General features: G+C 40.2%; 1 protein-coding gene across 1 annotated transcript; it reads right to left on the reverse strand.

The window, feature by feature from the left end:
* Window positions 1-243: 243 nt before the first annotated feature.
* On the reverse strand, window positions 244-15,432 carry capn3a (calpain 3a, (p94)). Its single transcript, XM_008398864.3, has 21 exons — window positions 14,956-15,432; window positions 14,600-14,669; window positions 12,846-12,964; window positions 11,743-11,876; window positions 9,984-10,152; window positions 9,728-9,811; window positions 9,545-9,639; window positions 9,355-9,432; window positions 8,637-8,797; window positions 8,295-8,464; window positions 8,170-8,181; window positions 7,823-8,031; window positions 5,515-5,551; window positions 5,322-5,399; window positions 5,149-5,206; window positions 4,789-4,853; window positions 4,334-4,402; window positions 4,082-4,160; window positions 3,206-3,322; window positions 2,925-2,983; window positions 244-1,404 (listed from the first exon to the last, which is right to left on the reverse strand). The coding sequence occupies exons 1-21, from the start codon at window positions 15,205-15,207 to the stop codon at window positions 1,378-1,380; spliced, it is 2,142 nt and encodes a 713-aa protein (XP_008397086.1). The 5' UTR covers window positions 15,208-15,432; the 3' UTR covers window positions 244-1,377.
* Window positions 15,433-15,693: the final 261 nt, after the last annotated feature.

A 15,693-nucleotide genomic window follows, 5' to 3' on the forward strand; every position in this document is an offset into this window, starting at 1 on the left:
ATTTTTGTTTGCTGCAGTCACTTTTTTTATTTGTTTCTCAGCCAGACGTCCAACGATCGTCTGATTTGAGAACAGAAACACGAATGCAGTGGCGTTTCCTGCTGTACGTTTTAATCTGCGTGGAGTTACTCGTTTTTTCTTTTGAAGGAATGTGTTAAATCACACTGTTACGTGAACCTTGTTTATCAAGAGTGATGTGAGGTTGTGTTTTATGTATTTTTAATTTTTTTGTTATTAGTTTGGTTTTGAATCAGAGCATTGAGCAGAAGGCAAAGGAGCTTTATTTTCCACACCGGTGGTAGTTTTCTCATGGAGTGTGGAGCTGAAGGGTGTTAAGAGGAGGTGTTGGACGGAAGAACGACGAAGGAAGAATAAAGTCTCATCTCACATGCCAATAGCCAAGAAACCGGTAGCATAAATCGGCATTTTTAAAGGTAGTTTCCACCCATTTTTACCAGCACAATGTTCTGTTTATGTAAGTGCTCAGTTCACCTCTTACCTGGCATTCCTGAGTTTCTTAAAGTTTTTCATTTGTTATCAAAGTTCTGATGAACTTTTTTTTCTAAGAAGTGCAATCTAAGATGTTAATAATAAAATAAAAATGTGTACAACATAAAAAAAGGTCTGTTTTCATTTAAGAAAGATATTTTCAAATCAGACATGGTGGAAATCAGTCAAACCAACAGCTACATATTTATTTATTGGGTTAAAATGATTAAAAATGTGGTACACTCAATTGACCAAAGCCTTTTATAAGTAAGGGGAGGGGGGAAATGAATCACAAAAAGCTGCAGTTCAACTCTTTTGCCATAATGTTTCAAATCCATATTTCTGATCTTTAATTGAGCTTAAAAACTGAGATACAGTCAGCGGGAGCCAAGTCCTGCTGAGGTGGAACAGAGGAGGCCTGAGTTTCTCCAACACTGAGAGAGATGTATGCGACATGGATCAGAAAAAGTTATTACCAACAAAACTAAGTGATTAAAAAGAACGTGATGAAAATTGAATATGAGAAATATTAAGCCCAGGTCAGAGGGATGAGTGGAAGAAGAAAACAATGCATGAGAGGGGGGCTCTGTGAGGTATTGTGACAGTAAAAAGAGGTTGGTTGTGTTTGCTGCCTGAGAAAAAGAACAGTACAACAGGTGATGTCCAAAAGAAAATCAAAAATGTAACTGTGAAGAGACCGATGGTGGTAGAACGAGGGCAGAGGACAGAACGGTGGAAGTGAAGACGTCCTTTGGAGCTTCTGGAGGTGAGTTGATGTGGATGAAAGCCAACGGCGGTCGGGCCCCCTGAATACTGAATACTGAGGTAAAGGCTGGCAGGTCTGGTCCTCGTGTGGACTGGAGTTCACCTGGGAGAAGGCGGGCCTGTCTAGGCATACATGGTCAACTGGAGCCACTTCAGACGGAGGGAGAAGAAAAACATTTTTTTTTTTTTTTTGTAGAAAGTTTTTAAAAATTTTAAATGGTTCAATTTGCAGTACTAGAATACTTTTTTCTATTTTTTAAACCTAAGTATAAATGCACTACATATAAAGCAGGAAGTCAGTTTAAGTTAATTAAAAATGTGAAAATATAAAATTTATTTCTGTGTTGTGGATGCTGGCAAACAGACCAGGGTGATGCACAACATCTTGAATGACAAACTTTGGGTTTTTTATGCAAACATTGTGCAAAATTTTTTATGCATTTTCAAAATGATATGAACACCCCCACTAAAAATGTCTTGTGATTAGTCACCAGCAAGATTCTGACATTGCTGGGTATTTTGACTGATGTCCTGGTTGGTGTTAAAAGTTCAGCCTGTAGATATTTTTGTGGTCAAGAATGGGACAAATTTAGCCAGATAACACAGACAACTGATGTGAAGAAACACTTTCTTTTTCTTCATTTACAAATTTTAAGATAAAAACAAAAATTTGTTGTTCTTTCATTCTAGTTTCAGAGTAAGAAGGAACACAACGTACAGGGAGTTTTACTCCAAAGTAAATGTTATTGTTAGCTAAGCTTAATTAGCCACGGTGAGCTAAATCTTGCTAAGCTAAGCAAAATACAAAAGCGTTTTCAAAGAGTGGCCTGTATTCCATTGTTGGGATATTTCTAATTTATATTTGAATGTATAATTATATGTTTTGTGCGGCTTAGAACCCGTCTGGTGACATAGGAGAAATGAAAATCGTGGTAACGACTTAATATCTCATAGGAGCGACTTTTTTCCCGGTCGTGTCACCAGACGGGCTCTGTAGTTTTAGGTCTAACAGCTTAGTTTTTTTTGTTTTATTTATTTATTTTTTATTGAATGTTTTTGGTGAGCATGTAAAAAAGCTAAATATATTCCCATTTCTTAAAAGCCAAATCGTGTTTTTATAATTGTAATTTGGGCCCATGAGGCATAACCATTGGCATAGTCCGTTCATTTTAACATGGTGGAGCTCTGAGTGGTTCTCCAAACTTATGTTAGCCGCCTTCGTCCACTCCAAACCATTTGCTGCTGGAACACCCTACTGTCTCCAAGCGTAGTTGGTGTTTTGATAGAAAGTTGAAGAATTTGAAGGTTGTCCTCCATTATTGCACTCTGGCAGTGAAACACTCAGAACGATGCTTTCTCTACCATAGAATTGTGTTCTTAGATTTGAACCTCTCCAACTAAATCAATCAGCTGAAAGCTTAATGATGGCAAGAAAAAGTTTGTAGTTTTTCTGCAATCTGCTCGTGTACTTATATATTTGAGGCTGGATGCTGATCAAGAGTTGAAATCCATTAAGTCAAACATAAATGTCTCTCATGATGAAGATGATCTGTGGATGTGTAAACTCATGGTTGGAGGCAGATAAAATATGTCAGAATATTACATTTGTGTCATGCTTAATTTGCCTGTCATGCCATAGTGTGTATGCAGGCGTGATGATGGCTTCGTACCTCCAGGACGCTGAGTCTGATGGTTCCATCTCCATCCTGGTCAAATGCTTGGAAGGCCCCTGAGAAGGAAAACATTGAACTGTAAGTGCTGCTAAACATTTGTTAAAGCTACAGTATGTAATAACATATTTTTTCACATATTTGTTCAAACTGTCACTTTGTTGTGACTGTATGACATGAGACAAATAATAGGTGAAAAGAAAAAAAAAATCAAGCTTCTCCACCTCCATCCTGTGGTCCTACTGCCATCTGCAGGAACAACCAATCAGAGCCTGACTTACTGAACATGGCTTCAAGCCGAACCAGGCAGCTGATGAAGCTGTCGAAGTCAATGTTCATGTTCTCGTTGGCGTAGCGCATGGTGATGATGTCATACAGCTGGTTGTTGAGACGGAAGCCTGGACAGGACACAAGACACATGGCTGTACAGTGACAAGAACATTTAGAGGATGAGTTTAGGCTGCAGGTGAAGAAGAATCTCACAGTCAGTTGTTTTTATTTATTATTTTATTCATAGCAAAAACGTGACGCGACAATAACAACGGAGCACCTTAAGAGTCGAATTATGCAGTTAAACATCTGGTTTCAGCCCGAGTCATAAAATATTAGACATAATGCTCATGTTGTCACTATAAAGTAAGATCCATTGGCTCGTACTGAATAACTGAAACCTGTTTACTGACTGTGTTTTGGTTTTTTTTTACATAATTTTCCACAAATATCAACACCCTACAGAAAGCAATGTACTATATGCATTTTCTGTTGGCAAGTGTGTTAAATTATTAAGATAATTTAGGTTAAAGAAAAAAAAATCTCCTTTGGCAAAATATGACTTAAGTCGTTGTTTAGCAAGGTGACGTTACGTTAGTTTTTGTTTTCCTCTAAAACTGAATTAAATAAATAAATACATTTCTTACAGTCAACAAAAATGAGAAGTTGCCTTCTTGAAAAGACAACTCTAGGTGTTTAAACTTTCTAGTTTCATTTATTTTTCCCCTTCTTGTTGGATCCTCACATGAAATCCTAATAAAACACTGCAGCAATGTGGCACAATATGAAAAGGTCGTGCTTCTCTTAACGTCGGCAAACTAAACTCGGATTTTTTTCCCCCGGTGCGTCGTTAGCGACGACCCAAATTACTTCCTGTCTGTTCCTACCTGCGTCATTGACGGCGTTCCTCATCTCGTAGCTGTTGATGCTGCCGGTTTGATCGGCGTTATAATGTTTGAAGATTCCCTGGAAAACAGGAACATATGAATTTGTCGCATTAACCGCTGAAAATCAGCCCAACTGCTCGTAACGAAAAATACCAGCTGAAAAAATGAATTTTTCTTGATGCCAACACTACAAAACACTTCTATTGCATTTGATTCAGCTGTTTATTCTAAATGAATATGAACGTCTCTCACCTGCCACTGCTTGATCTTATTCCACAGATGTATGAACTCCTGCAGGTTGAGTCTACCTGTCCCGTCCATCTTAAATGGACACGGTTAAGACCAAACTCCACACCATTGCATGCTTTTAATTTGAAATGCAAGTCTTTCCCTCTTGTCATTTTACCTGTTGACTATCCATGAATGACGAACATCATGTGAGGCATTTAATAGGGAATGTGGGGGAGCATTTTCTCAAAAGTAATCTATCAGTATATTCAGTATTACTGAAATAATTGCTAGTCTCAGCCCCGTGTTGGTTGTATCAAACACTAGCCGAGTCCTCCAGGCTAAGTAGAGTTTTCTGTTAAATCCAGACGTTGCCAAGGCGCCGTGAGCGTCCGTCACCAACCCGACCAAAGGGTCTCAGCAGGTTGCGTCTCCTGTGCACAACACAGCCTGCCTGATGCGCTCGATACAAAGGATACGTCCATCAGAGCAATCATGCTCCTGCAGCTCTCCAGGCTGAAGCCCTCCGTGTTCAAGTCCTTGTCTGGAGGGAAAACAAGATGGGGACACCACTTTTCTCGCAAAAGTAAAGTTACTACTTGAACTTTGTCACTTCTTACTATAATAACGACCACAAACTTCAATGTGACCTCTTGGAAACGCCTGTGTGATATGGCATTGCAGCTAGATTTTAATGTAACCATTGGTATGGGATGCATATATAAAGTTCTTTTGCGTTCTCCTTTCAGATAGTCACTACTTTCTGATGAGGCGTCACATGAAGTTCCAATAACACACGAAGCTTTGCAGTTGTGACGTATCAAAAGTGTTGGACTTACGCGTGGTGATCACCCTGTTGAGAACGTTTCTCAGTTCATTCGCTGTGATCTCCATGTCCTGGGAAGTAGAGAACGAGTGTCGGACTGATGCACAAATACACTTTCGCCATCAACACATCTGATCCTAAAATCATGCGAGTTTCTGCTTCCCGTTTCCGCCCGTCTGCACTCACGTCACCGGCTATCTCCTGAAAAATAGTCCGGAACTGCTGGTCCTCCTCGCTCTCTTCCCCCACCGAGGCTGGAGCCGGCTGCCGGAGAAACAAGGTGCGATAAGAAAACAACAACAACAAAAACAACAAGCAAACGAGGAGACGAAATGTTGTCGTTCCAACCCAAAATGAGGCAAAACGAACTCAGACTTACCACAGGATGGTCCGCCTCGATCCTGTTCTCTATCTCCCTGGGTGAAAACGGACAAACAGCAGTCACCAGGCTGACACCAGCAGCATCTCATCTGCACCTGAAGCTACATGTTGGTACCTGGTGCTTCCTACAGCCTGCAGCTGTAGGTGACCCTGTAGCGTCCTCTCATCATGGACATTTTAAGCCTTTAATGATTCATTTGAACAGTTCTTTTTCCAGGATGGAATGATTACACAACTTACAACTTCAATGAGTTTTGAAAACTCAAATTGGGAAAACATGTTTGATTTTTTTTGTTTGTGTGTGGATTTTCACTGCAAAGAACACAAAATCCTACAAAGTAATTTTGGTCTAGTTTCTTGTGCAGATATCTTAGTACACTTAAAATAAAACAAAAGTAGCTTTTCAGCGAGATATTCGTAGAGAGCTTGTTTTAAGTCAAGAATTTCTTAATGTTGGCAGATTATTTCAGTTATAACATTGCAAAAAATGTCTTGTTACAGTGGCTCGCAAAAGTATTCATACCCCATGAATGTTTTCATATGTATAGACTCTTTTCAGTCATTAGCCGTCAGACAACTTCTGAAGGCAGTTGGTCGCACTTCTCGAAATTTTGATTAGTAAAAAAATGTTTTGAATCATGTATAATTTTCCTTCTGCTTCATAATTGTATTCTACATTCCCATTAAAATTCAAGGGTATGTGGTTGCAATGTGACAAAATACGGGAGAGTTCAAGGGGTATGAACACTTTTGCAAGCCTCTGAATAAGTGAACTAGGAAGGAACTGAATAAGAGGAACTAGGACTTTTTCATCAATATTCATAAATTATTGACTTAAAACAAGCTCCTTTATGTTGCTGAAAAGCTACTTGTAAGTTAGTTTAGTCTTCTTTCAAGTGTACAAAGATATTTGCAGTAGAAACAAGACCAAACATACTTTGTAAAATTTTGTGGGTTTTTTGCAGTGTTCCTCAAATCTAAGGGTCAAAATTAACGAATATTTGAACAAACTTCAAACTTCTTCCAACAAATGCCAATCGATGCCATGCTTAACAGTTTTGCACATTTTCTTTTTTTTTAGCTTAACTCATATTGATGCTTCTAAACATGCTTCTGGTAATTGTGTCCAAAGAGCTAAATTTTTGGCCTCATCTTCAGAAAAAAACTATCATCTGTTAATACAGGTTCATGAATTCTGTCCTATTTCTTTATGTGAGTGTGAATGTTTGGGTCTAGTGCTTAAAAATTTGACACAAACTGTGTTTGACCACAAACATGCATCCAATTTGGGTTTGGAAATGATAGAAAAGTATAGAAAGAATTGCCTCGGATTGTAGAAAATCCACAGTAAAGTCAAACTTGTTCACCTGTTTCTTGTTTCTAAAAACTAAAAACAGTTGGAATGAGACGTTCCAAATTAATGTGTCAACTTTTGACCAGGGATTTACACCAGTATTACTGATAGGAACTGTGCACATCTATCCCTCCTGTTTGCTGCTTCGTCCTCCGGTGGTTCATGCCAGCGGCTAGATCTTCCAGCACGAAGTCGTTCGAACGTTTACCGGATCACGCCCATATCGGAAGCCGCTTGTCCTAAAAAAGCTTCCATAACAGCTTCGAACTCGGGCCGATTTCTTCCAGTTCTACAAATCAAACTGCCGTTAAAATCGTTCGCTCTTGGGGCTCTTTTTTTTTTTTTTTCTTTCCCACCCAAACATGTGGTCAACACCCAACAACACAAAGCAGCAGCAGCAGCAGCAGCAGCGAGAAATCAAAACTGAGTGACATGCAGGAAGTAGGACTGGGTACTGCTGAAAATGATTCATTTACTTTTAAAACCTCTCTGATGAAGGTTGGGTTAGGATTGAATTTAAGAAAGATTTACAGAATTTAAATAATTCACTATAAACATGGCTACTTTAGCAGAGATGCACCAATCAGTCAGAAAAGACAGGAATCTGCCCTGATTTCTTTTAGTTCTTAAGTGCATCAAACTGAACACCTACAGCCAATTTCTCACTTTAAACCAACAGCACATAATTTGATTCAACATTTTAATATGTTCTCTAATGTATTATTTTCTAATACATTAAGAAAAGGCCTGTAGCAACATTTCAGGAAGACTTTGGGAAAAGAATCCTGAAGTCTGACTCATTTTTAGTTCTGACACCTCCAGCAATACCCAGCCCTCTTCTGCAGCATGTAAAGAAACATCAGAAATATCAAAAAGTATTCGGCCTTTACCACTAAAAAAAGTATTTGCCCCCCGTTTGTCCTTTACCACGACAGCATATGATCTCACTCACTCTGAGGTGTTCCTCTTTTCAGAGAAGACTCTCAGGATGAACTCCCCCTCCTGGTGCGGCTCGTACGTGGAGGGCACGATGACGTACTCGCCGGGGCTCAGGCGGAAGCGCTGCGTCACCTCCCGCAGGTTGATGTAGGACTTGGAGCGGGCCTTGGAGGAGTTGACCAAGAAGAAGTCCTTCTGCATGTGCTGCTTGTTTCCGTGCATCTGCAAAGATGAGCCGCAGCGACAGGTGATAGCCCGGATACCGAACAAAGATCAGGTTTAGACAATAATCCCTTTGATAATCGATTAAAAACAAATGCAGGATACAACTGACAAATGTTTTGTTGACACCTTCCTCACCTCCTTTGGCACCTGTGGAGAGAATACAAGCGGCAGTGGAAACAAATAGAACATTTATTATTTCAAACAATCAAATTCCATCAGTTCATATTTAAACAAAAGTAGGTTTGCGTAAAATCCGTCACCTCGTAGATGGCGAATCCGATGGTGAAGAGGTTGGCCCCCATCTTTCGCTCTTTTCGTCTGTTCTTCTGCATCAGGGACACCACGAAGGTGCAGACCACCTCGTTGTCGTCCGGATCGTCGTCCTCCTCCAGCAGGCGGAGGCGGTACTGAGGGTTGGTCCAGAAGGTGTCTGCAGAACCATCAAATGTTCTCACATTTACATGAAATAAACTTTCATGTTTGACCTTTTATGGTTTTGCACTGATTTGCAAAAGCCATTCAGTTTTTGTTGTTGCTGTTGTTTTAATCAACTGGACAGATGAAAGCAGACATTTTTGATTTAATAAAAAGCTTTATTGCACCTGGATAGTTCCTGCAGCCTCCGGCGGAGCAGCCTCTCACCCAGCGGCCCTCATTCACAGAGACCGTCCACTTGTGGATCTTATCGTCCTCCAGGGCATCGGGTGTCAGGTTACAGATCTCAATCTTAGTGTAATTCTTCTTGAAGTCCTCAAATGACATCCTGCAGGACACCAGAAAGTACAACAGACATCATGAATAAAAGTGCCCTTTTGAAATTTTTGTTGTATTGTGTGTGGCCCAGAGTAACATTTTCTGTATTTAAAGTCCTATGTTACCAATGCCCCAAATATTTTGTAATTTTGCCCGACAAGATCGGCTGTAGTAAATCTCACACCAGCCAGCCGGCGGTCCCATGTAACTCACAAGGTGCCCTTATATTTTCCCACTTGAGCTCCTGCTCCCCAAAAATGTCTGTGCACACCAAATGGTTCTAAATAACCCCAAAAGATTTGCTCACCTGTAGAAAAATTAAAGTTTTGGAGAACCAAATCTGACAGAAATACAGTAGGATCGTCTGCATATGGCTGTGGACAACAGATAACTGACTGGCAAAGTAATCTTAGCGACGGAGACTGGGTGCTAAAATTAAATTGAAAGGTGCTTTCAACCCATAATTAGTTTTTAGTCTTCAGCAGTTCGTTTATTGGACAATTACACATTCATAAACAAATCTAAACATCTTAACGGCAGTCGCATGTTCAATAACCCGACACTCACCAGAACTCCCCATCCTCTGCGTTTTGGTGCTGCAGTTTGTCTTTGTCAGCCTTAGAGAGATTCACCCACTCTTTGGAGCTGTTGGAAATAAACAAACAAGAAGATGTAAGTTCCTTAACAAGCAACATATATCTGAGACTGGGGATAAAACCTTTAAGGAAAATGTTAAACAAGCAAAAGAAATCCTCACTTGTCACTCCAGGGGCCGTTCCATTCCACCTGACCCCATGGGTTCCTGAGACGCACCAGACGAACTTTGTTGTCCTTGTGCTGGGAGGGTTTACACTGTCGTGATGCAGAGAGATGGAAATAGTGAATCGCACGCTATGGAACCGAACACATTAACGTGTTCCAGTTGAGCCGCCGGCTTTACCTCGTCCACCGCTGTCACGGAGTAGGCGTGACCCTTCACCAGTCCCGTCACCGTGCGGGTCTCAAAGCGAGCAGGAACCAGAGACTAAAGCCAATCATTGAGCAAAAAACAAGAAGAAATCAAGAACAGAGGAAGAGAAAATATGAGAAAACATAAAAGCAACACACAGATTACACTTCTAACTAACAAAAACTCCTGCATCGTACTCCAAAAAGTCTTATCTTATATAGTCACAGTAAGATAACCGATCCCTCACATCAATGGAGCAGCCCATGAGTGAGCCTCTCTCCAGGGCTTTCTTCATGATCTTATAAAGCTCTTTCGGAGCTTCCTTCATCTCGTAAAACTCTGTGACGCCTCCCGTGAAATCCTCCATGGCTTCCGTGGTGTTCCCGCCTTTCAGGGCCTCATAAGAGCCGTGAAGCCTAGACAAAGCAACAGGCGACAGTGATTCTTCTGTCACTTTTTCTCTTTTCAATTTAAATGTGTTTGTTTAAAAAGGGGCAACGTACATTGATCAATAAATAAGGCTAAACGCAAAAAAAGCTAGTTGCCTTTTGGGCGATTGATTTGGTGCTACACATGTAGGATTGGGTATGAAGCGCTTTCAAGTTCTGGCTGAACACCCCTCTAATTACGCCTTTAAGCAACAAGGTCAGATACCATATGGACATAAAGGTCATTGTCTCCTTTAGTCACCAATTCTTGCACGCTTCAGCTTGCTAACATCATCTCCTCAGTGATACCCAGATTGAGTTGTAACTCTGGACCAAATAACTTAATTTTGTGTGGTGAAACATCTAGAAATCAAAACATTTCTTCGGCTTCTAGGGTTGTCGCTTGCTCCCCAACGTTAGTTCCCATCAGAGAGACAAGTTTTTGCATCCTTCCTTTCTCTGTAGGATTGAACTTTGATAGTTTTAATGCTTATTCAGACTTTGGGCTCATTACTGAATATCCAGGCAAGTATGTGAACTCCAAACCAGAATTTTGTAACTAGGGTTTAACAAATGCTCACTTTTATGTTGAGTACGCCAGTCAGAGCAGCTTGTAGCATTGCATTAGACCACTGCTTTAGACTGAAACTGAAGCCTTTTCAGCAATGGACTCCCTCACTTCTTTGTTCTGAAGAACCAAGATGTTCAATAACCACAACTTGGACATCGCTTCTCTTTCCATGTTTCCAGTTTACTGAGACAAGGTTCACCAATCAGGAGGTTGTCTTAGCAAGTTGGCTTCCACAGACTCTTCCAGACAGCCTGTACAGTCGGAAGATCGTAAGAAGAGTTTGTAAGGAAGTGCAGCCCTAAGTCCTGGAGATACTAGCAACCCTATTACGCCTGAAGCCTTTGTGTTAGAGAAGACTAAGATCTGACAAAAGCTGACCACACCACAAAGATCCCCTCTTAGGTTTTCTAAAAAAAAATAACATTCCAAATGTCTTTTTTGAGCAATTTAGGCATTAGCAACATTTGGTAAGCCAGTATGTAGTCTTTACTGTAAGATATGTAAATCTGCCTGTAACTTCTTCTGTACTTTATCCAAGAGTTTAAAGTAACAATTAATGGTGAGACACGATTAAAAACCATTGATCTAGTTAATTAGAAGCTTCCACAGCCCCAACAATCCTGTCTTTATCCATTGAACCTTCCCAGGTTTGTTCCAATACCTTTGACTAGAGGCAACATACAAATATGTCCATAGAGAAAGTTAATAAAGGTTCATAGTCTTACAGGTATTACATCAGCACAGTTTCAATTAATTAATAAGGAAATTCCTGACACAGTGCAGGATAACTACTAAATGTAACCATAAATAAAAAAATTGTGATTAACAATAGTGATCGACAATTGTTTTGAAAAAAAAAACACACCCAAACTCACATCCATAGAAACAAAAGAAATGCTACATCAGTAAATGTAAACTATATGCAATGAAAAGTGATAAACGCAGCTCAGCAGCTGAAAGCACCTCGTAATGCCTCTGCTCTTTTATACTAAGGTATTACGACTTACTTTGCGTAGGCCTTCTCCAGCAGGGCACTCCAGAACTCATTTCTCTCGGCGGACTTGGTGAAGACCAGCTGGTTGTTGAAAGTCGGGACGCGGTCGTCAATGACGACGTCGACCCAGTCGCCATAACGCCAGAACTGAAATACAGAGAGTCCAAAAACATGAGATAGATGACAATGTCTGAGTATGTATGGTGATCCCTTCATTACTGGTTCTTCTTTTGTTTATTATTGGACTTTGTGACTATGGTACTTTGCTAAAGTACTTGTAGCTCCTACACATTTATATTTTGTTACATTACAAAAAAACAAAGTTCATTATATTTCATTTGGATTTTATGTGACAGACCAATACAAAGCAGCAGTAGAAGAAAAAAGAAACGCAATTTTCAAGCACCTGAAAAGTGTGGCATGCATCAGAGTCTCGTTGTGATTACCGCTTGTAGCCTTTTTGTCCTGGCTTCACACCTACAATAACTTAAATTCTTGTCTATTTTTCTCAATAAAATAGTTCAAGATGAGTCAAAATAGATGGAGAACATCTACAAACGTAAATTTCAACATCTTGCAGTAGATTTTGACCTGAATTGAGATCTGGAGACTTTGACTAGACCACTGACTGCGCAGAACAGTGTATGCTTAGGACTGCTGTCCCGCTGGAAAGCTGGGCACCGTATGGTTTTCTTTACTTACCGCTCTTTGTGGCATTTCTAAGTGTTACATTTTCTCTAACAAACTTCTACTAAAGAACAACTAGGTTTTGACTGAAATGGAATTATATGCACTTATAAATAGACTTCTGAATGCAGCTGTTGTACCAGAGTTTATTTAATGGGATCAAAGTAAAACAGGCTAAACGCAAGGCAAATATTTCAGATTTCGGTCATAGAAAAACAATCTAAACAATGCATTATGGTCTTTCCAATTCACAATCATTCACCACTTGCTGCTGGTCTATCATGTAAAAACCCAGGAAAATGCAAGATATTTATGGCTCGACAGTAACAAAAGAACGTTTAGTATTTATAACAAAATACTAAACGTTCTGTTAGAATAGACGTTCAATGGAACATCTGAAATCGTTATTTTTAAAGTAGATGATCACACCTGGAAGTGAAAGATGCCGGCATAGTTCTCCGAGAAGCTTTGCTCCTGGGGAACAACTCGATAGAGGAGCTTCTCATTCAGGGTGAGACAAGCAATAGCGGCTAACAACCAGCAATCACCTAAACAGAGAAAACAAACGTTGAGCAATGCCCGAAGGTAAAGAACGTTCCAACGTGAGCGCTTCTGAGCCACAACTTCTACCTACGACTATATTTAGCCCAGAATATATTGATAAATTTTGTTCTGCAGGAGGGAAAGTTTTCTGCTAAGTGCTGATCGTTGTGTTTTTGGGTAACACTTCATTTGAAGGGGGGTGAATAAGACTGACATGACACTTTCATAAACATGACATAACTCCTGTCATGAACATGAATAAGCCTTCATGAATATTTATGACTGTTGTCATAAAGCGTCATTCGGTAAATTATGACACTTTTAATACAAAGTTGACATTATTCAAAATGTCTTTTATGACAACTTGACATTAACCAAGAAATCATTACTGTTTAAACTTTACCTTTAATAACATAAAGTTACCTAATTTTTAAAGTACAATCAGAAATACTTTTAGAACAAATTTATATCAGTAATGATTTCTTGGTTAATGTCAAGTTGTCATAACAAAGACATTTTGAATAATGTCAACTTTGTATTAAAAGTGTCATAATTTACCGAATGACTCTTTATGACTACAGTCATAAATATTCATGAAGGCTTATTCATGTTCATGACAGGAGTTATGTCAGTCTTATTCACCCCCTTCAAATAAAGTGTTACCTGTTTTTGTAACTGTCACACAAGAACAATGTGCTTTTTTTTTTTTTTCTTTACAATTACAACAGGGAATGATTAACAGTGTCTGTCAAGACTTTTGTTCCCTTTGGTCCCCTTTATTTGTTGTGTGAACGGAACAACAATGGGAAGTGCTGCCGGTCGGATTCCCTTCCAAAAGAGTAAGCACAAAACCGGGAGGCTGCTGCAGGCAGAGAGGCCGTATGCAGGGGAGACGTGGGATATGAAATAACCGACTTTCTTTTTTTTTGTGTTACTTTTGAGAATACAGATTGTTGTTGCAACAATCGTCGCTCGTTTTTGTGTAATTTTGTTTCAGCCAAACCGTCCAAAAACCGTCCTTCCAGCTGAAACTAGTCGTTAATCATCTATAGAGGTGAAGAGCCGCTGCAAGAGCAGCTGGTGTCAGACTGGGTTTTACTAATGCTTATAAACAAATAAAGTGATTGACGTTTTCACATGGCTGAAATCAATTAAAGTTCACTCTTTTTGGTTCAGGAGAATTTTGAAATGATCTTTGTGATTAGAAATTGCTGCCCCATTTTTAAACCTAGAAAGCTTTAAAGGATAAAATCAAACTTTCTTTTGCTGTACAATGTTTAGTCTCCACGTTATCTGCTTTAAGTCTTGCTCTCGCTCGCTATCTCCCAGCCTGAATAAAATGCAAACATGTCTAAAAAATGTTTCTTTTTAAATAGCTTCTTATCATTTCTGTTTTCTATACCATCTAAAAAAAATAGAATGTTTAATTTCTCACCCAACAAACCACCGTCAATGTCAATAAGGCAAAAACAATAAAATCAGATTCCTGCCATTTCAGTTCAACTCTAAAGAATTAAATAAATTCAACTTGTGAACGTCCTCTTTTGAAAGTATAGGGAGAAGCACAAGATTCTAAGACTGAGTGGTGGTCCGCTGATGTTCCAAATGTGTTTTTAAAAATCTAATGAGACAGAGTTTACCAAGATCTCCCTGACAGATGTCTGTCCTACTCGCTCCTCCGACAATGAACTGAGGGTTTTCACTGATTTCCTGTGAAAACAAAACACAAACAAAAGTTAATTTCAGGTTAAAAGTGGACTGTAATGGAAGGTTTAATACAAAAGACATTCAAAAAACAGGTATAAAGCCTCTTCCTGGATAGCTTCACTTGTTTCTTCTCAGGTTGGACAAAATCCCAACATCATTTTGTAAGTCTGCAGATTTTTTTTCTTTGTGTATAAAAAAAAACAGTCATGTCCTACCTCCCAAATGTGGTCCACCCCATCTTATTTTCAACTTTGTGAGATTGCCCTTCCTTTCTGCCAACCCGACCTACCTTAGGCCTCTTCCAGACGATGTTCTTGACCTTGTTGGACTTGTGTCCGAGCTCCTTGAAGCCCAGAGACTCCACTGTGGCGGGGAAAGCTTCATCCTCAAACAGAGTCTTCCTCTGCAGGTAGTCCTGTCTCAGGGTGCTGTAGTCCTGGCCGTTGAACCGGATGGGCTTGTTCAGGGACCCTTCCCCGTCTCTCCGTTCTCGTTCCCGGATCAACCGGTCGCAGAAAAAGCCAGATGGCGTGTATGGCATCTCCACTCAGCAGACCTTAAATTTTTTTGTGAGGGGGGAGGAAAAAAAACTGGCCCTGGTCACCTGTACGAAAGTCTTACAAGCCAAAAAGACCCTGGCATAAATCCAAACTGCTATTATCCGATTGGCTGTTCCTCTGAGTGACGTCTCCCCCCTGTCCCCTTCGTCACACACGGCATGAAAGAAACGTTCACCTTTGGGCGGCCATTCACCTGGACGCACAAACGCTACAAACTCACGGTCCACACCAACGGCTGTTTTGTTGCGTTCCCATTGGCCGACGCTCGCCCTGCCATCATTGTTGGGTGACACAAAGGCCAGAGGGCATGGAAAGAGCGGCTGGTGGATGCCCTGCCTCAGCAGAAGGCATTCAAGCCCTTTAAACCTCTCCTCAATGGAGCTCAGCGTTGAGCAGCCTCAGCACAACCGGAGCAGGCTGACGCTGTGACGGGGAGCAACACCAGTGTTATATTCTCTTTAAAGTTT

The sequence above is a fragment of the Poecilia reticulata genome, chromosome 22, assembly GCF_904066995.2.
Source record: "Poecilia reticulata chromosome 22, P_reticulata-male-v2, whole genome shotgun sequence".
Taxonomy (NCBI): Eukaryota; Metazoa; Chordata; class Actinopteri; order Cyprinodontiformes; family Poeciliidae; genus Poecilia; species Poecilia reticulata.